We start from the raw sequence: 20,915 nt of genomic DNA, 5'->3' as shown, positions 1-20,915 counted from the left end.
TAATATATAAAATTTTAATATAATGCTAATTTTTAAAGAAAAATTGAAATGTAATAGATAATACTAAATAGTAAAGATGAAAGCCATACAAAATGGGTAAAGTATAGAATAAATTTCCTATTTGTCTCAGCATATTTTCCATTCCACTTCTCCAGAGGAAGTCACTTAATCTGTTTCTTAATATCCATGATATAATAATCTGTATGAATGTAATTGTTTAAATACACGTATTTTATTTTGCAAAAAAAAAAAAAAAGATGTCTTTTAAAAGAGCAGAAGTTTGGAGTTCTCGTCGTGGCGCAGTGGTTAACGAATCCGACTAGGAACCATGAGGTTGCAGGTTCAGTCTCTGGCCTTGCTCAGTGGGTTAACGATCCGGTGTTTCCGGGAGCTGTGGTGTAGGTCGCAGATGTGGCTTGGATCCCGAGTTGCTGTGGCTCTGGTGTAGGCTGGTGGCTACAGCTCCGATTAGACCCCTAGCCTGGGAACCTACCATATCCCGCAGGAGCAGCCCAAGAAATGGCAAAAAGACAAATTAATAAATAAATAATAAATAAAAGAGCAGAAGTTTTTAATCATGATAAAGTCTACTTTATACAGTTTTCTCTTTTGGTATCTGTCCAGGATCCTGTCTAGGAAATTTAAGCTACATCCAGATGCAAAAATACCTATGTTTTCTACTAAAAGTTTGTAGTTTTATCTGTTACTTGTAGGCCTCATCTCAAATTAATATTGGTGTACAGTATGAAATAAAGTTTAGATTCATTTTCAAAAAGATGTCCAATTTTTTAGCACCACTTACTGAACAGACTTTCCTTTCTCCAGTTGAATGGTTGCTGCCTTTATTAAAAAAAAAAAAAAAAATCAGGAGTTACCATCATGGCACAGTGGTTTCGAATCCGACTAGGAACCATGAGGTTGTGGATTCGATCCCTGCCCTTGCTCAGTGGGTTAACGATCCGGCATTGCCCGGAGCTGTGGTGTAGGTTGCAGACGTGGCTCGGATCCAGTGTTGCTGTGGCTCTGGCGTAGGCTGGCAGCTGCAGTTCCGATTAGATCCCTAGCCTGGGAACCTCCATATGCCTCGGGAGCGGCCCAAGAAATAGCAAAAAAAAGAAAAAAAAATCAAACAGTCATACAAGTGTAGGTCTATTTCTTAGTTCTCTATTCTATTGTTGTTGTATTTGTCTTTCCTTATGCCAAATTCTCTATTCGCTTTTGCTGTTGTATTTGTCTTCCCTGATTCCAAGAGTATACTAGCTTGATACTGTAGCTTTATATGAAATCTTGAAGTCAAACAGTATGTCTTCCAACTTCGTTCTTTTTTTTTTTTCAAAATTATTTAGGTTATTGTAGCATGTATATGCTTTCTTTGCTTTTGGGTAAGTAATTAGGAATGAAACTGTTGCACCACTGGATAGGTAGTTTGATTTTCTAAGAAAGTGCTAGTAGGTTCCACAGTCTCACCAACATTTGGTGGTACAGCCAGCCAGTCTTGCTAATTTCAGCCATTCTAGTAGGACTGTAGTGGTATTATTAAAAGTGGAGCTTTTAATAGTCCTTTGCATTTCCATATAAATGGAATATAAAAATTTTAAAAAAAGGAATTATGACTGAGACAACACTGAATTTACAGAATTCATGATATATCACTTGATATTTTAGTAGGTCTATTTTCTCTTGCAATGGTGTGTATTTTGTGTTGTTAATTTACTTCTAAGTATTTTGTGTTTTTTTTTTCTTTTTTTGCCTTTTCTAGGGCTGCTTCTGTGGCATATGGAGGTTCCCAGGCTGAGGGTCTAATCGGAGCTGTAGCCATGGGTGTACACCAGAGCCACAGCAACACCAGATCTGAGCCACATCTGCAATGTACACCACAGCTCACGGCAACGCCGGATCATTTAACCCACTGATCGAGGCCAGGGATAGAACCCACAGCCTCATGGTTCCTAGTCGGATTCGTTAACCACTGCGCCACAACGGGAACTCCTATTTTGTGTTTTTTGATACTACTGTAAATAAGACTGCTTTTAAAATTTCTTTATCCAATTGTTTGCTCCTCATACATTTTTGTACTCTGTTAAATTTACTTAACAGTGTTAGCGACTGATTTGTAATCTGTTTTCCTTTCTGATCTTTATACTTTATTTTTTTCCTCCTGGTCTTATTTTACTGGCTAGGAGCCTGAGCATAATCATAATGTTTGACACAAGTGTTTTGTTCTGTTTTAGGGCCACACCTGCAGCATATGGAAGTTCTCAGGCTAGGGGGTCAAACTGGAGCTGCAGTTTGGCCCATACCACAGCCACAGCAACCGAGGATCCGAGCTGCATCTGTGACCTACATCACAGCTCATAGCAATGCTGGATTCTTAACCCGCTGAGTGAGGCCAGGGATCAAGCCTGCAATCTCATGGATACTAGTTGGGCTGGTTCATTACTGCTGAACCACAATGGGAACTCTGACACAAGTTTTAAAATAGAAGTCCTAAACTTAAGAGTTTTGGTACAGCAAAGGAAACCCTAAACAAAATGAAAAGACAACCCACAGATTGGGAGAAAATATTTGCAAATGAATCGACTGACAAGGGATTAATCTCCAAAATTTATAAACACCTCCTACAACTCAATACCAAAAAGACATACAACCCCATCAAAAAATGGGCAGAAGATCTAAACAAACAGTTCTCCCAAGAAGACATATAGGTGGCCAAAAAACACATGAGAAGATGTTCAATGTCACTAATTATTACAGAAATGCAAATCAAAACTACTATTAGGTACCACCTTACACCAGCCAGAATGACCATCATCAAAAGGTTTACAAACAATAAATGCTGGAGAGTTGTGAGAAAAGGGAACCCTATTGCACTGTTAGTAGGAATATAAACTGGTGCAACCACTATGAAAAACAGTATGGAGATTCCTCGAAAAACTAAGAATAGAATTACTATTTGATTCATCAATCCCACTCCTGGGCATCTATCCAGAGAAAATCATGACTAGAAAACATACATGTACTCCAATGTTCACTGCAGCTCTATAAACCTAAATGTCCATCAACAGAGGAGTGGATAAAGAAGATGGACTATTACTTGGCCATAAAAAGGAATGAAATAATGGCATTTGCAGCAACATGGATGGACCTAGAAAGTATCATGCTAAGTGAAGTTGGTCAGACAGTGAGACACCAACATCATATGCTATCACTTACATGCAGAATCTAAAAAAAAGGATACATGAACTTCTTAGCAGAACAGATACTGGCTCACGGACTTTGAAAAACTTACGGTTTCCAAAGGAGACACGTTCGGGGAAGTGGGGGCAGATGGGCTGAGAGTTTGGGTTTTGCTATAAAATTGGGTTGTGATGATTGCTGTACATCTATCAATATAATAAAGTCATTCAGTTAAAAAAATAGAAAACCTTACCTAGCACTTTCCTTTAAAGAGAAAGCATTTAATAGGTATGATATTAGCTGTAGGTTTTTAAAAGACATCTTTTACCAGATTGAGGAAGTTTTCTTCTATTCCTAATTTGTTTAGACAGATATCTGCAAAGTTATAGAGTTAAGAAAGGGTATGGAAGTTTCAAAGTAAGGGGAATGAAAAGGTATGAAAAGTAGAAAGACAAATGAGTCTAGTCATAAAAGACATGCTAAGGAATTTGACTTTAGGCTGTCTTTTTTTTTTTTTTTGTCTTTTTGCCATTTCTTGGGCCACTCCTGCGGCATATGGAGGTTCCCAGGCTAGGGGTCTAATCAGAGCCGTAGCCACCGGCCTACACCAGAGCCACAGCAACGCAGGATCCCAGCCACATCAGCAACCTACACCACAGCTCATAACAACGCCAGATCTTTAACCCACTGAGCAAGGCCAGGGATCGAACCCGCAACCTCATGGTTCCTAGTCGAATTGGTTAACCACTGAGCCACAACGGGAACTCTTAGGCTGTCTTAAATTGATAGAAGCATTAAAGCAGGTATATGGTGTGATCAAATCTGTAATTTATAAAGATTACTATGACTCCAGTGAAGAAACAAGATAAATTTGGAAACTATTACAGTTATCAGACACTGGCCTTAGAAATCTAAAAAAAAAAAAATGTTTTTCTTAAATTGACCTATCAATTGATACAGTCTTTATAAGAAAATGTGCCCTGCCCCAAAGAGAGTCAACCGCAACTTCCACTGAAGTTTAAACCCACTTTTACAAGAATGCCACTGTTATTTTTCAAAAAAAAAGAATGTACAGTAGCAAACATCACAGTCAATGATGAAATGTTAATTTAAAATATTCCCTGGGAGTCAGGGACAAGATAGGAAGATGACAAATCAGAGGGAAAAAAGAAAGTAGAAATTAAAGGTCAAAGTCTATAACAGAGTAGTCAATGAATTTCTTCCACCTGCCCTTCAAGACTCATTCAAATGTCACCTCGCCTGTTAGGGATTCCTTATCTCTAACATGGAATTATTTCATGATCTCTTCTGTACTTTACCAAGAACTGCCTATCTCTTGCTAGCAGCACTTTAATTACCTGTGAATATGTTTGTCTCTTCCACTAGACCAGACTAGGAACACCTAGAAGCAAGAATTATTGTATGAACTCCATATCCCCAGATCCTGGCATATGTAATCACTTAATAATGTTGAATGAACGAGCTAAATAAATGAAAAGATAAAATCTATGATTATTAATCATTTTTTTGGGATCCACTGCTGTAATTAATTTTTAAAATATAAAATATTTTTCCAAAGAAAGTAACAAGTTATATTTCAAAGAAATATACCAAAGCAGTTTTATAAATGATATCAGGTTCCTTCTTGTGCTGCCATAAAAAAAGCTGTGTGAGTGGAGTGATGGGAGACTTACTTTCTGCAGTTTGCATTATTATTTCATCAAGCTCTTTTTCCAGTTTCTCATAAATGTCTAGCCTTGCCTGATGTTCAGAGTTCTGTGCTTGAAGTTCAGTAATGCGTTTTTCAGAAGAGGACTGGAGACCATAAAATTCTTTAGTTAAAACCTAATAGTGGAAGAAAAATAATTGCAATGGCAGAATTAAATAGGTTAACAGTTAAGACAAAAACATGAAACAAAAACTATTTTTTAAAAACGATTTAGACATGAAGAAAAAGTAGCTCAATTAAGATGGCAGAGGAGGTAAAATACATTTATTTCTGAAGAAAATAATTCATTGGTTTTTAACTGAAAATTATGAAGCACTTTAGTATATACATTGAAAAACACTTTAGGAGTTTCCGTTGGGGGTGGCTCAATGTTAATGAACGCGGCCAATATCCACGAGGATGCAGGTTCAATCTCTGGCCTCACTCAGTGGGTTAAGTATCTGGCATTGCTGTGAGCTGTGGTATAGGTTACAGATGAGGCTTGGATCCAGTTATTGCTGTGGCTGTGGCATAAGCCAGCAGCTGCAGCTCCGATTTAACCCCTAGCCTGGGAACTTATATATGCCTCAGGTACAGCCTTAAAAAGAAAAAAAGAAAAAGAAAAAAACCTTTAAAACTGAGAAATAGTTATAGGAGTAACATTAGCATTTGATTGTTAGAATTCAGGAAATGCAATAATGCTATCCTCACCTAGGTGGAGGTTATTTATCTGGTGATCTCAGTTATTTGAGAAAAGCTTACAAAGCTGTGTGAAAAAATTATATACTTGTAATGAGTTCTTCAGTTTTCCACCAGAGCTGACTTCACTTACCCTCACCATGGTTTTAATAAGATTTTTGGTTTGCTGAACAATCATAAATTCAAAGCAGCCGTCAAAATGTAAGTGTGAAGTGCTACATGGGGCAATATCAGAAAATGCCTTTGTAGAGAAAGAAAGGATAAACAAATCATTAAGAAGAAAAACAAAAGGCATGGAAATTGGTGTTGTTTTGTGTAAGAACAAAAATCCTTTATTTTCTTATGGTAACTTATTGAAGGAATCACTATGGTGACAATAATGATTTCACTAAAAAAGGAGACATAACACAAACATTATTTATAAAGCTCAATATGCTATCATAGATCTTGTACTTATGGAGTTTACATTCTGCATTAATTTTAAAAGAAAAACTTGTATATATATACCTCCAATTTTTTCTGATATTTTTCACATTCCAACTGACACTGTGTGAGATTCCTTGCAGTTTCCTCTTGTATAAGCTGAGCACGCTCACTTTCAAAAGATTTTAATTTACTTTGATGGAGAAATTCCGTTACTTTGCTTTCTGTACTAAGTTGTAGTTCTCTGTACCTGAAAGAAGCAAAATGGTTGTGAAACACTAAAGAAATTTTGATTTATATAAACATTACTTCTACTTTTTTCACATCCCTATATTATAATGCAGTTAATAACTTTTATTTATTCAGCAAAGCTTTTGTAAATAATTTAGACAGGCCTATGAATGGAAATATGCTAAGTTCAGGGAACAAAACATACCAATTAAACTTCCTCTATTGCCCCTTATTTTCATTCTTTCCATTCCAAAGTAAGTATTGTCTATCTATTATTATTATTATTTTGTAGGACACTTAAAGTAAAAAATGGTAAGAGCAAGTCTTAGTCATATTGCTTAAAATGACTTAATTTCCATATATTTCATAGGCCTTCTTAAATCTATAGCATTGTTTCCAAATTCGCTATTTTGCTTTAAGTCTAAATAATGCCAGATGGAGAAGAATGGCATGAAATATACACTGAACTGCACATTATTGAGATACCTGTAAAATAAATGTTTCAGTAAATATACATGTTTGAATGTTATAAGAAAGTGTAATGTGCAAAATACAAAGATAAATATATAACTATAAGCATTCTATTACAACAGAGATAAGAAACATTCTCTTCATTCCATAGGTATAACTAGTAGTAAAACATTTCCATTTAACATATAAATCAATGCATGTGGTAAATATGAAAATGGCTCAAGTTGACTAGGTTGTAACAGAAAGCAAAGACACATTATACCTTCTCAGGGAGCTATGATGAACCTAGTAAAATGCTGGATATATACTAAAATCCATTTTTTTCAAATATATATTGAGCTAGCTGCCATGCCAGGTAAATATGTATACAATGGTAAACAAAATATGCTTCCCTCCCAATAAAGAACTTAGTTTTCTGAAAAAGACAGGCATGTAAACATGAAAATTCAATGGTATATGATAAATGCTTAGCATGGTAATCCCCAGGTTTGATGGTCATATACAGGAGGAAGAGCCAACTCAGTTTGGGTAGGGGGTGTGTGTTTGTGTGCACACAGAGGAGGAGATATAAGGTGGGAAGTGTTCTAGGCAATAAAAACAAGAGTATGTCCTGGGCAGGGAAACAGAGAACATCGGAGTTCCCGTCGTGGCTCAGTGGTTAACGAATCCGACTAGGAACCAGGAGGTTGTGGGGTTTGATCCCTGGCCTTGCTCAGTGGGTTAAGGATCCGGTGCTGCTGTGAGCTGTGGTGTAGGTTGCAGACGTGGCTTGCATCCTGCGTTGCTGTAGCTCTGGAGTAGGCTTGGCAGCTACTGCTCCGATTCGACCCCTAGCCTGGGAATCTCCATATGCCACGGGGGCGGCCCTAGAAAAGGCAAAAAGAAAAAAAAAAAAACAAAAAACCAAAACCAAAAACAGAGAACATAGCCTGTTTTATTCACAGTATTTCATGTAATCCTTAAAACAACTCTAATAGCTATTTTACAGATGAGGAACAAGAAGCTCAGAGAAGTAAAATAATTTAACAAGAAGCTGGTAAATTCAGATAGGTCTCAAATCCAGCTATATTTGACTCTATCCACTGTTACATGATATTCCCTTTTTTTTTTTTTTTTTTTTAAACTAGGGGCTGAATTAGAGCTGTAGCCATTGGCCTATGCCACAGCCACAGTAACACAGGATCCAAGCTGTGTTTGCGACCCACACCACAGCTCACAGCAACACAGGATCCTTAACCCACTGAGCAGGGCTGGGGATCAAACCTGCACCCTTATGAATACTAGTTGGATTTGTTACTGCTGAGTCACAACAGGAATTCCTATTACATAATATTCTTAACTGACATTTCAGATAAATTTTCAAATGTGTTTTAAAGGTCATTTCAGTCTTGTAAATGACAATAATATTCAAGGTGTAATCAGAGAGGACAGGCATTAGATATTTGCTATAGGCTACTTCACTCTTGGCAGGTACTCTTATCTTTGGTAAAAGCATCTCAAATTCACACTGGTGAAGCTCCATTCAATGCATACTGGTACATTTTACTTAATTTATACCAAGGTTTTAAGGAGAATGTCCGCTTGTGTGTGTAACTTTTTGTAAAGTCCAGGCATTAATTATTTTTATGACATATACAATTACTTATATATGTACATTATATAAAAAATTATTTAAATAGATATAAAGCTTCTTACATTTAAAAATACCTTTTTATATGCACCAGGAAACACTAATAATTTTCTAAGACATAATACACATACCACAAAGTTCACCCTTTCAAAGTATACAATTCCCTTTTTATTGTTTGTACTACATTCAAAGTTGTACGTCACCACTACCTAATGGCAAGTCATTTCCATTGCACCAAAAAGCAATCCCATGTCCACTTAGCAGCCACTGCTCATTCCCCTCCCTTTCCAGGCTCTGACAAACACTGATCTAGTTTTTGCCTCTACAGATTTGCTTACTCTGGTCATTTCATAAAAGTGGAATCATAATATATGGCCCTTTGGTGTTTTCAAGGTTCAGCCATATTGTAGCATGAATCAGTACTCCATCCCTTTTTATGGTTGAATAATATTCCATTGTAAGGATATACCACATTTTGTTTATCAACTCATCAACAGATGGGCATCTGAGTTGTCTCCACTTTTGTGGTTACTAAAAAGAATGCTGCTGTGAACATCCGTGTTCAAGACTCTGCATAAACATGTTTTCTCTTCTCTTGCACATACCCCTAGGAAAAGAACCACCAGGTCATATGGTCACCCCAGTTTTAACTTTTTGAGGAACTGTCAAACTGCTTTCCAATATGGTTGCACTATTTTACATTCTCACCAGCAATGAAGAGAGCAGCAACTTCTCCACATCCATATCAAAACTGTTCACTGTCTCTGATTATAGCCACCCTTCTGGGTGTAAAGCAGTAAAAAATTATATTATTCAAAAATTTATTAATGAAAATGTCTCTGTACTTCATGGGGTAAATTGTCTTATAAATATAAGTTTATAAAACGTGTGAAATCGACACCTGTTTTGTATGCTAAACTATGAGACACACCACACCTCATTACTGAAATAAATTCTTTTTTTTTGTCTTTTCACCATTTCTTGGGCTGCTCCTGCAGCATATGGAGATTCCCAGGTTAGGGGTTGAAGTGGAGCTGTAGCCACCGGCTGATGCCAGAGCCACAGCAACGCAGGATCCGAGCTGCGTTTGCAACCTACACCACAGCTCACGGCAATGCCGGATCCTCAACCCACTGAGCAAGGCCAGGGATCGAATCTGCAACCTCATGGTTCTTAGTCGGATTTGTTAACCACTGAGCCATAACAGGAATTCCTGAAATAAATTCTTGATAAGTCATGTGGAATGTGATATTTATCTTTAAAATAATTTGTTTTGAAAAAGTTTGCCTTTTCATGGAGTCATGACACTGGTCTTTCTGAGCTTAATGCCAACTCCAAAAAGGAAATTAAAGACTTAGAGTTTGAGTTCCACTTGCTCCTCTTATTCATTACATGGCACTTGCAACTTACACTTAGCACTATTATTACTCCCCTATATTGAAAAGTTAACAATAGTTATCTCCTAGAAATCTGAGGAGAAGCTAAGTTTAGTAAATAAATACTTCAATGAACCAAATACTTTTAAAGGACTAATCTAGGAGGGAAGGGATAAATCAGGAGTTTGGGATTAACATACCCACCACTACTATGTATAAGCAGATAACCAACAAGGACCTACTGTATTTGGCATAGGGAACTACATTCAGTATTTTGTAATAGTCTAAGGAAAAAGAACCTAAAAAAGAATTATAAGTGAATTATAACTGAATTGCTTTGCTGTATACCTGAAACTAATAATGTAAATCAGCTATACTTCAATTAAGAAAAGGAAGAATGTATTTTCATGTTATTTATACAGTAAAAGAAAATCTGCCTGAAGTCATTTTGCCTTTGTAATAAGAGTTATTATTTTAATTTGTTAAATTGAACTGTGAAAATGCTGAAGAAACATCAGAGCTGCAAAAGTAGTTCCAGAGCGAGAAATGGATGACGACAAGGGCACGGCCTGTGAGTCTCAGGTAACTTCCTCCTATTTGTTTTGTGAATATAACCTGTCACATTTTACTTTGTTGACTCAGACTTTTCATCTTATCCTCTTAATGTGAACATCTTATTTGAACTAAGTCACTATTTTTTTTTTTTTTTTTGTCGTTTATAAGGGCTGTAGCCATGGCATGTGGAGATTCCCAGACCAGGGACAGCATTGCAGCTGTAGCTGTCAGCCTACACCACAGCTCACAGCAACACCAGATCCATAACCCACTGGGCGACGCCAGGGATAGAACCTATGTCCTCATGGATACTAGCTGGGTTAGTTACCGCTGAGTCACTAAGGGAACTCCTGAACTAAGTCACTATTATTCAAATGTTAACAAGTTTATGTTTGACATTTTAATTCAGTACAGTAACTTTAAGAGGTCATATTTCCTATAAAGTATAATCAGAATTTCTAACTATACTCATCCCAAGGCCCCCAATTTGACCAGATCCTTATGCTTGCTGGCTTTTCAGTTTTCCTAAGACTCAGCCATAAATTACATACTATTTTAAAAATAGTAATATATTAAGTCCTAGAATGAACTGTTTTGTTTTTTTTTTTCTTTTTTCAGGGCCACACAGGAAGTATATGCAAGTTCCCATGCTAAGGGCTGAATCGGAGCTACAGCTGCTGGTGTACACCACAGCCACAGCAAAGCTGGATCCAAGCAGTGTCTGTGACCTCCACCACAGCTCAGGGGCAATGCCAGATCCTTAACTGACTGAGCGAGGCCCCGGATCGAATCCACGTCCTTTTGGATCCTAGTCTGGTTCATTAACTGCTAAACCACGAAGGGAACTCCTGAACTGTTTGTTCTTAAAGGAGTATTCATTGCAACATATTTTTTGGGCTGGACATACAAGGAGAAATTTCACCTGTTAAAAGGTAGAACTCAGTAATTTGGTAGGGAACTACAGAGATGTTAATCCATACCACATGCTCTCAGCTCTGGTGAACTGAACTCCAAGGAGCATGGCATGCTCTACAATGCTGAGAAATTACCACAGGGGAGACCTCAACATGGAATTCTGTTCTCAGAAATGGGAGAACTCATTTGAACAAGAGCACCAGACAAAACACAACAAGGGACTTTCATAATAATACTTAGATCAGCAGTCTTTATATATATATTATGTTGAAGGCTTGCTCATAAGACTCTAATGTATTAAGCTAAGCAATGTATGTTTATTCCCAACTCTATCGATAAGGTTACCTTGAGTAAGAAGGCCAAAGACATCTACACTTATCAGCCTTTTACTTATTTTCTTTTTGTATTCCAATGGGAAATAACAACTGGTCTTTGAATTTCATCCACAAGTGTTCATGGCTTTGCTAATATTAAAACTGGATATTCATTCTGAACTCAATTATCTAATCTCATTTGATAGACAGACATCTAAGGCAAACTACCCCCAAAGGACAGTATTCAGAGGTGAGGTTCCTGTAATCCCCAGGACCAATAATCGGCCCTTCCATTAAGAAATTCTGAGAGCCAGTCCAGGTTTTTGTTTTTTTTTTACCGTTTTCTAGGGCCACTCCCGTGGCACATGGAGGTTCCCAGGCTAGGGGTTTAATCGGAGCTGTAGCCACCGGCCTATGCCAAAACCACAACAACGGGGGATCTGAGCCGCGTCTACGACCTACACCACAGCTGACGGCAATGCCGGATCCTTAACCCACTGAGCAAGGGCAGGGACCGAACCCGCAAACTCATGGTTCCTAGTCAGATTCATTAACCACTGTGCCACGAGGGGAACTCCACCAGTCCAGGTTTGAAGTAAGGCAGTGAAGCAGCTGAGGCGAGGCACTTGTCTATGTACAGAAGGGCAACTACGTGTAGATAAAGAGCACAGGAAGTAAATCTGCACAAGGAAGATGGGTAAAAGAAGCTAAGCAAAGTAACAGCATTTCCACTCACAGGCAAGGGTTCAGGGAGGGATTTACAGTTGTCAGGCATCAGGCAGATTAATGGGTAGAGAGTTTTGAAAGGTTCTCTGGGTCAATACAGAGAAAATACTTGTGGGGTTTATAAAATACGTGAGAATGTGTAGCCATGGCTGGACCACTAAATCCTTTGTGTGAGGAGTATAATTTAATTCTAAATTCCACAAGAAAATGGGGCATAGCCTGCTGATAAATTTTCTACATGTTAAAAACAAAACAAACAAAAAAGGGCTTTGAAGCAGAGATGGGCCTGAGACTCCAGATAAAGATGGGAAAGTGAAGTTGACAAGGGCAAAAGCTGACATGGCTAATCATTCAAGAATCAACCCTGCTTGCATGGGGGGGACAGCAATCCCATTGTACTTTGGTGTTTCTGACTCTCCTTTCCTCTTATTCTTTTAATAAGATCTCATTGAGATGATGTTCAATTGCCTTTGAGTTATTCATTTTGCTTAAGCTGATAATTAATACACCCCTTAACTATTCTTTGTGTCTGCTACTTCTAATTCTTAGGGAAGACAACTCATTTCTATTCTATTTACAGAGAATTTTGGTTGTGTTTCTAGACCTGTTCCACATGTATTTCTAGCCCTGTACCACATGCTGAAAATGTCTCTGGATGAGTCACTGAGTGATAGTTAACCAAACCTTAAGATTCGCTCCTGCCAACTAAGAATTGAGGGAAAAAAAAACCCAAACCTCACATATACAAAAACCTGTTGGTTTGGATTTTCTGCTTCTGTAACTGAAGAAAAGCTAATCATCCTAGGTTAAAGATACTAAACCACTGATTTTTCAAATATCCTTAAAATTTTTTCCTTGCTCTTAATAGTATATACCCCTCTATCCATATTTATCTATAGATCTATGTCTAATATTATAATAACTAGTATTTTACCAACTACATATTTGAGCATAGTGAGTATGAAGCACAAGACATTTAATAATTTTTACAAATGCATATTTGTATTCCCTCTTCAAAATGTGCTATTTTATATGGGACTAAATTTCCATGAACCAGAATATTTCATTCCTCAACACCTAATTATTTAAAAATATTTATTGTGAAGATAAATGTGCTAGGTACTATTAGAAATCAGAGACCCACAAATAGCATCACTACTACTTTTTTCATTTTTAAAAGTTTTATTGAAGTAAAGTTAATTTACAATGTTGTGATAATTTCTGCTGCATGAAAAAGTGACTCAGTTACACATATACACACATCCATTCTTTTTCAGATTCTTTCCCCAGATATGTTATCACAGAATATTGGGTAGAGTTTCCTCTGTGATATAGCAGGTCCCTGTTGGTGAGTAATTCCCTATATGATACCACCACTACTTAATAAGGATTTCACATTGTAATCATGGGAGAAAGGCAAACAAACATAATGAGATATACTAAATAATAATAATAATAATAATAGAGTGAGGGAATAGAAAATGATAGAGCTATTAGTGGTGGTATTATTTTAAAGAGGTGGGCAGGGAAAGCATCTTTCTGTTAAGGTGATATTTGAGCAAGGATATGTATAGTAGGGTTTACTAAAACCTGTATTTTAGACACAGATGAGTAATTCAAGTAAAATCCTGTCTTCAAAGAGTTTGACTCCTGGAGAATAGAAAGGAGCTGGAATGATAAAGGAAGGAGCCATACTGGTTTTGGACTATACGAGGATTAAGATGGCAGAATAGAAGGACTGGAGCTCACTTCTCTCCAAAAAACAACAAAATTTACAACCAAATGTGGAGCAATCTTCAACCAAATGGACTGGAAACTTTGAGAAAGATATCCTACTCGAGAAGACAAAGAGGAGGCCACATCAAGAGGTAGGAGGGATGATTACATGATATAAGCAACCCCTTATCTCCCACCCAGGTGGGAAGTCCCACAGACTGGAAAGAAACTGTTTTGCAGAGACTCATATAGGAGTGAGAGTTCTGAGCCCCATATCAAACTCCCATGTGTAGGGATCTGGCATTGGGAGAGAGAGCCCCTGGAGCATCTAGCATTGAAGGCCAGTGGGGCTTGTGTACAGGAGCTCCATGGGACTGGGGGAAACGGAAAACCCATTCTTAAAAGGCACACACGGACTTTCACGTGCACTGGGTCCCAGGACAAAGCAACGTCTCTGTGGGAATCTGGGTCAAACCTGACTGCAGTTTTTGGAGGACATCCTTGGAAAACAGGGGTGAATGTAGCTGCTTGTGGGGGAAGGACATTGGAAGCGAAGCTCTCAGGAGTATTCATCAGATTGCCTTTCTCTGGAGGTGGCCATTTGGGAAAAATCTGGTCCCGCTCATCAGCACTCAGAAATGCCAGGTACAGCCCAACCCATCAGTAAACAGGCTACCTAAAGACCCTCCAGGCACAAAACCACCCCTAATCCCATCCAGAGACAAAGCCCTCCCCCACCAGAGGGATAGGAATCAGCCCCACCTACCACTGGGCAGGCATCAGCCCCTCCCATCAGGAAGCCTACAGCAAGCCCCTGTGACCAACTTCAGCCACAAAGGGGGCTGACACCAGACGTAAGGGAGGCTACAATTCTATTATCTGTGAAAAGGTCACCATACCACATACCTATAAAAATGAAAAGACAGAGAGCTATAACTCAGATGAGGGAGAAAGGAAAAACCCCAGAGAATCAGCTAAGCAATGAGGAGATTCTCAGCCTCCGGGAAAAAGACTTTAGACTGTTGATGCTGAAGATGATGCAAGACATTGGAAATAAACTGGAGGCAAAGATGGATAACTTACAGGAAACGCTGACCAAAGAGACACGAGATATAAAACTTAAACAAGAAGAGATGCAAAATATAATAACTGAAATAAAAAACTCACTAGAAGCAGTTAACAGCAGAATACAGGAGGCAGAAGAACGAATAAGCGAGGTGGAGGACAGATTAATGGAAATTATGGATGTGGAACAGAAAAGAGAAAAAAGATTGAAAACAAATGAAGAGAGTCTCAGAGAAATCTGGGACAATGTTAAAAGCCCTAACATCTATATTAAAGGGGTGCCAGAAGAAGAGAGAGAGAAGGGGACAGAAAAAATATTCCAAGAGGTAATAGCCGAAAACTTCCCTCACATGGGAAAAGAACCACTCACTCAAACCCAGGAAGCACAACGAGTACCATATAAAATAAACCCAAGGAGGAAGACACCGAGACACATATTAATCAAACTGACCAAAATTAAAGGCAAAATCTTGAAAGTAGCTAGGGAAAAGAAACAAGTAACATACAAGGGAACCCCGATTCGGTTGTTGGAAGATTTTTCAGCAGAAACTCTGCAGGCCAGAAGGGAGTGGCATGATATACTTATTGTGATGAAAGGAAAAAACCTCCAACCAAGATTACTTTACCCAGCAAGGCTCTCATTCAGATTTGAAGGAGAAATCAAAACCTTCACAGATAAGCAAAAGTTGAGAGAATTCAGCAACACTAAACCAGCCTCACAACAAATACTAAAGGAACTTCTCTAGGCAGAAAAGAAAAGATAGCAACAGGAAACAAAAATTCCACAAATGACAAGGCTCACCAGTAAGGTATATATGCAGTAAAGATACGAAATCACCCATGTACAATTACACCTCCAAAATCAGAAATCATGAGAAGAGGTGGGTACAAATGCAGGACCCTGGAGATGAACTTGCAATTAAGAGAACAACAACTTAAAGCAATCTCTTATACATATAGACTCTTACATCAAAACTTCAGAATAACAGCAAACCAAAAATCTACAACTGATATACAAACAAATAAGAAAAATCTACTCAAATACAACACTAAAGATAGTCATCAAACCAGAAGAGAAGAGAACAAGAGAAGAAGGGAAGAAAAAAGAGCAACAAAAACAAATCCAAAGCAATTAATAAAATGGCAATAAGAACATATATATCAATAATTACCTTAAATGTTAATGGACTAAACACCCCAGCCAAAAGACATAGACTGGCTGGATGGATACAAAAACAAAATCCATATATATGCTGTCTTCAAGAGACCCACTTCACTTCTGGAGACACATACAAATTGTATGTGAGAGGATGGAAGAAAATATTTCATGCAAATGGGGATCGAAAGAAAGCTGGAGTGGCAATACTCATATCAGACAAAATAGACTTTAAAATGAAGAATAGTTTAAGGGACAAAGAAGGTCATTACATAATGATCAAAGGATCAATCCAAAAAAAAGATATAACAATTTTAAATATCTACGTACACAACATAGGTTCACCACAGTATAGAAGGCAACTGCTGACAACCTTAAAAGGAGAAATCAACAATAACACAATAATGGTGGGGGACTTTAACACCCCACATACTGCAATGGACAGATCATCCAGACAGAAAATCAATAAGGAAACACAGGCACTGAATGAAGCATTAGACCAGATGGACTTAATAGATATTTATAGGATATTCCATCCAAAAGCAACAAATACACATTCTTCTTAAGTGCCCATGGAACATTCTCTAAGATTAATCACATCCTGGGCTACAAATCCAACCTTGGTAACTTTAGGAAAATTGAAATCATATATCAAGCATCTTTTCCGACCACAATGCTATGCAACTGGAAATTAACAAGAAAAAAACTGCAAAAAACATAAAACATGTGGAGACTAAACAACATGCTACTAAACAACCAATGGATCACTGAAGAAACCAAAGAGGAAATTAAAAAATACCTAGAAGCAAATGACAACGAAGATATGACACTCCAAAACCTATGGGATGAAGCAAAAGCCATTCTAAGAGGAAAGTTTATAGCAATAGAAGCCCACCTCAGGAAACAAGAAAAAACTCAAATAAACAAGCTAACTTTACATCTCAAGCAGCTAGAGAGAGAACAGACAAGACCTAAAGTTAGTAGAAGGAAAGAAATCATAAAGATCAGAACAGAAATTAATGAAAGAGAAAAGAAGAAAACCACAGAAAAGATCAATGACATGAAAAGCTGGTTCTTCTACAAGATCAACAAAATTGATAAATCCTTAGCCAGACTTATCAAGAAAAAAGGAGAGGACTCAAATCAATAAAATTAGAAATGAAAACAGAGAAGTAACAATGGACATCACAGAAATACAAAGGATCATAAGAGAATACTATATGCAACAATATGCCAATAAAACAGAAAACCTAGAAGAAATGGTTTCAAATTCTTAGAAAAGTACAATCTTCCAAGACTAAACCAAGATGAAATAGAAAAGATGAATGAACCAATCACAAGTACTAAAATTGAAACTGTGATTACAAAACTTCCAACACACAAAAGTCTAGGACCAGATGGCTTCACAGGTGAATTCTTTCAAACATTCAGAGACAAGCTAACACCTATCCTTCTGAAACTATTCCAAAAAATCTCAGAGTAAGGGACACTCCCAAACTCATTCTATGAGGCCACCATCACCCTGATACCAAAACCAGACAAAGATACCACAAAAAAAGAAAACTATAGGCCAATATCACTGATGAACATTGACGCAAAAGTCCTCAACAAAATACTAGCAAACTGCATCCAACAATACATTAAAAGGATTGTCCATCATGATCAAGTGCGATTTATCCCAGGGATGCAAGTGTTCTTCAATATCCGTAAATCCATCAGTGTGATACACCACATTAACAATCTGAAGAATAAAAACCATATAATCCTCTCAATAGACACAGAAAAAGCCTTTGACAAAATCCAACACCCATTTCTGATAAAAACCCTGCAGAAAGTGGGCATAGCGGGAACCTATGTCAACATAATAAAGGACATATATGACAAACCCACAGCTAATATCATTCTCAATGATAAAAAGCTGAAGGAATTCCTGCTGAGATCAGGAACAAGAAGGATGTCTGCTCTCGCCACTACTATTCAACATAGTTTTGGATGTCCTAGCCACAGCAATCAGAGAAGGAAAAGAAATAAAATAAAAGGAATCCAAATTGGAAAGGAAGAAGTAAAACTATTACTATTTGAAGATGACATGATAGTATACCTAGAAAATCCTAAAGACTCTACCAGAAAACTGTTAGAGCTCATCCATGAATTTGGCAATGTTGCAGGATACAAAATTAATAAACAGAAATCAATAGCATTTCTATACACTAACAATTAAAGAGCAGAAAGAGAAATTAGGGAAGCAATTCCATTTACCATCACATCCAAAAGAATAAAATACCTAGGAGTAAACCTACCTAAAGAGTCAAAAGACCTCTACTATGAAAGCTATAAGACACTGATGAAAGAAATCAAAGATGACGGAAAGACACACCATGATCTTGGACTGGAAGAGTCAATATCATCGAAATGACTACACTACCCAAGGAGATCTACAGATTCAATGCAATCCCTAGCAAATTACCAAGGACATTTTTCACAGAACTCGAACAAAATATTTTTATGAGTTTGTCTGGAAGCACAAAAGACCCAGAATAGCCAAAGACATCCTGAAAAAGAAAAATGGAGCTGGAGGAATCAGGATCCTTGACTTCACACTATACTACAAAGCCACAGTCATCAAAACTGTATGGTACTGGCACAAAGACAAAAATACAGATCAGTGGAACAGGATAGAAAGCCCAGAATTAAACCCACACACCTACAGTCAACCAATCTATGACAAAGGAGGCAAGAATATACAATGGAGAAAAGACAGCCCTTCAATTAGTGGTGCTGGAAAAACTGGACGGCCACATGGAAAAGAATGAAATTAGAATACTTCTTAACACCATACACAAAAATAAACTCCAAATGGATTAAAGACCTAGATATAAGACCAGACACCATAAAACTCTTAGAGGAAAACACAGGCCAAACACTCGCCGACATAAACGACAGCAACATCTTCTCAGATCCACCTCTTAAGAGTAATGACAATAAAAACAAAAATAAGCAAATGGGACTTATTTAAACTTAAAAGTGTCTGCACAGCAAAGGAAACCATAAACCAAACAAAAAGACAACACACAGAATGCGAGAAAAGCTTCACAAATGAATCAACTGACATAGGACTAATCTCTAAAATTTATAAACACCTCCTCCAACTCAATACCAAAAAAACAAACCCCATCAAAAAATGGGCAGAAAATCTAAACAGACAATTCTCCAAAGAAGACATACAGATGGTCAGGAAAAAAAAAAAAAAACCCCACATGGAAAGATGTTCAATATCATTAATTATTAGAGTAATGGAACTCAAAACCACGATGAGGTACCACCTTACACCAGCCAGAATGGCCATCATCAAAAAGTCTACAAACAATAAGTGCTAGAGAGGGTGTGGAGAAAAAGGAACCCTAGTACACTGTTGGTGGGATTGTAAATTGGTGTAACCACTGTGGAAAACAGTATGAATATTCCTCAGAAAACTAAAAATAGAAGTCCCATTTTATCCAGGAATCCCACTCCTGGGTATCCATCCAGAGAAAACCATGATTCGAAAAGACACATGTACTCCAATGTTCATTGCAGCATTATTTGCAATAGCCAAGATATGGAAACAACCTAAATGTCCATCAACAGAGGAGTGGATCAAGAAAATGTGGTACATAGACAGAATGGAATATTACTTGGCCATTAAGAGGAAAGAACTATTGGCATTTTTAGCAACATGCGTGGACGGAGATGTTATCATGCTAAGTGAAGTCAGTCAGACAATGAGACATTACATCAAATGACATGTGGAATATGAAAAAAGGACACAATGAACTTCTTTGTAGAAAAGATACTGATTCACAGACTTTGAAAAACTTTTGGTTTCCAAAGGAGACAGTTTGGGGGATGGGGGGATGCACTGGGGTTGTGGGATGGCAATTCTATAAAGTTAGTGATAATCAGTGTAGAACTATAAATGCAATAAAGTAAAAAAAATAAAAATAAAACCTGTATCTTAGAACTAAACTAAGGGATTAATAAAAAAATATTTACTGGTCATATATCATATTGACAATTTATACAGTAAAGACTTCATTTTAAAGAAAAGATAGGAGTTCCCGTCGTGGCGCAGTGGTTAACGAATCCGACTAGGAACCATGAGGTTGCAGGTTCGGTCCCTGCCCTTGCTCAGTGGGTTAAGGATCCGGCGTTGCCGTGAGCTGTGGTGTAGGCTGCAGACGCGGCTCGGATCCCGCATTGCTGTGGCTCTGGCGTAGGCGGGTGGCTACAGCTCCAATTCGACCCCTAGCCTGGGAACCTCCATATGCCGCAGGAGCGGCCCAAGAAATAGCAAAAAAACAAAACAAAACAAAACAAAACAAAACAAAAAGATATAGGAGTTCCCTTCATGGCTCAGAGAGAGCAAATCTGAGTAGAATCCATGGGGAAGCAGGTTCTATCCCTGGCCTCACTCAATGGGTTAAGGATGCGGCGTTGTCGTGAGCTGTGGTGTAGGTTGCAGATGCGGCTTGGATCCAGCATTGCTGTGGCTGTGGCATAAGCCGGCGGTTACAGCTCTGATTCGACCCCTAGCGTGGGAACCTCCACATGCCACGGGTGCGGCCCTAAAAAGACAACAAATAAACAAAAGATATAATATCAAACAAATGACGTCAATAAAAGTTCTTCCCATTGATTGGAAACTTGGTATTTTAAACCAGTAGTTAAAATTATGTATCCAAATACATGGAACATATCTCAATATAATATAAGC

General features: G+C 37.8%; 1 protein-coding gene across 5 annotated transcripts in view; it reads right to left on the bottom strand.

Moving 5' to 3' along the window:
• PIBF1 (progesterone immunomodulatory binding factor 1) overlaps positions 1–20,915 on the bottom strand; it is a 251,953-nt gene that overhangs the window by 105,064 nt on the left and 125,974 nt on the right. For all 5 annotated transcript variants that reach the window (XM_047756196.1, XM_047756197.1, XM_047756199.1 and 2 more), the window contains 2 exons: positions 6,092–6,257; positions 4,872–5,022 (listed from right to left, as the gene is read on the bottom strand). In XM_047756196.1, coding sequence (XP_047612152.1) covers positions 4,872–5,022; positions 6,092–6,257 — 317 coding nt within the window. The remainder of the gene's footprint in view (positions 1–4,871; positions 5,023–6,091; positions 6,258–20,915) is intronic.

The sequence above is a fragment of the Phacochoerus africanus genome, chromosome 13 (genome assembly GCF_016906955.1).
Source record: "Phacochoerus africanus isolate WHEZ1 chromosome 13, ROS_Pafr_v1, whole genome shotgun sequence".
Taxonomy (NCBI): Eukaryota; Metazoa; Chordata; class Mammalia; order Artiodactyla; family Suidae; genus Phacochoerus; species Phacochoerus africanus.
Note: the sequence above shows the minus strand (reverse complement) of the source record. Positions and strands in the feature narration are given on the sequence as shown.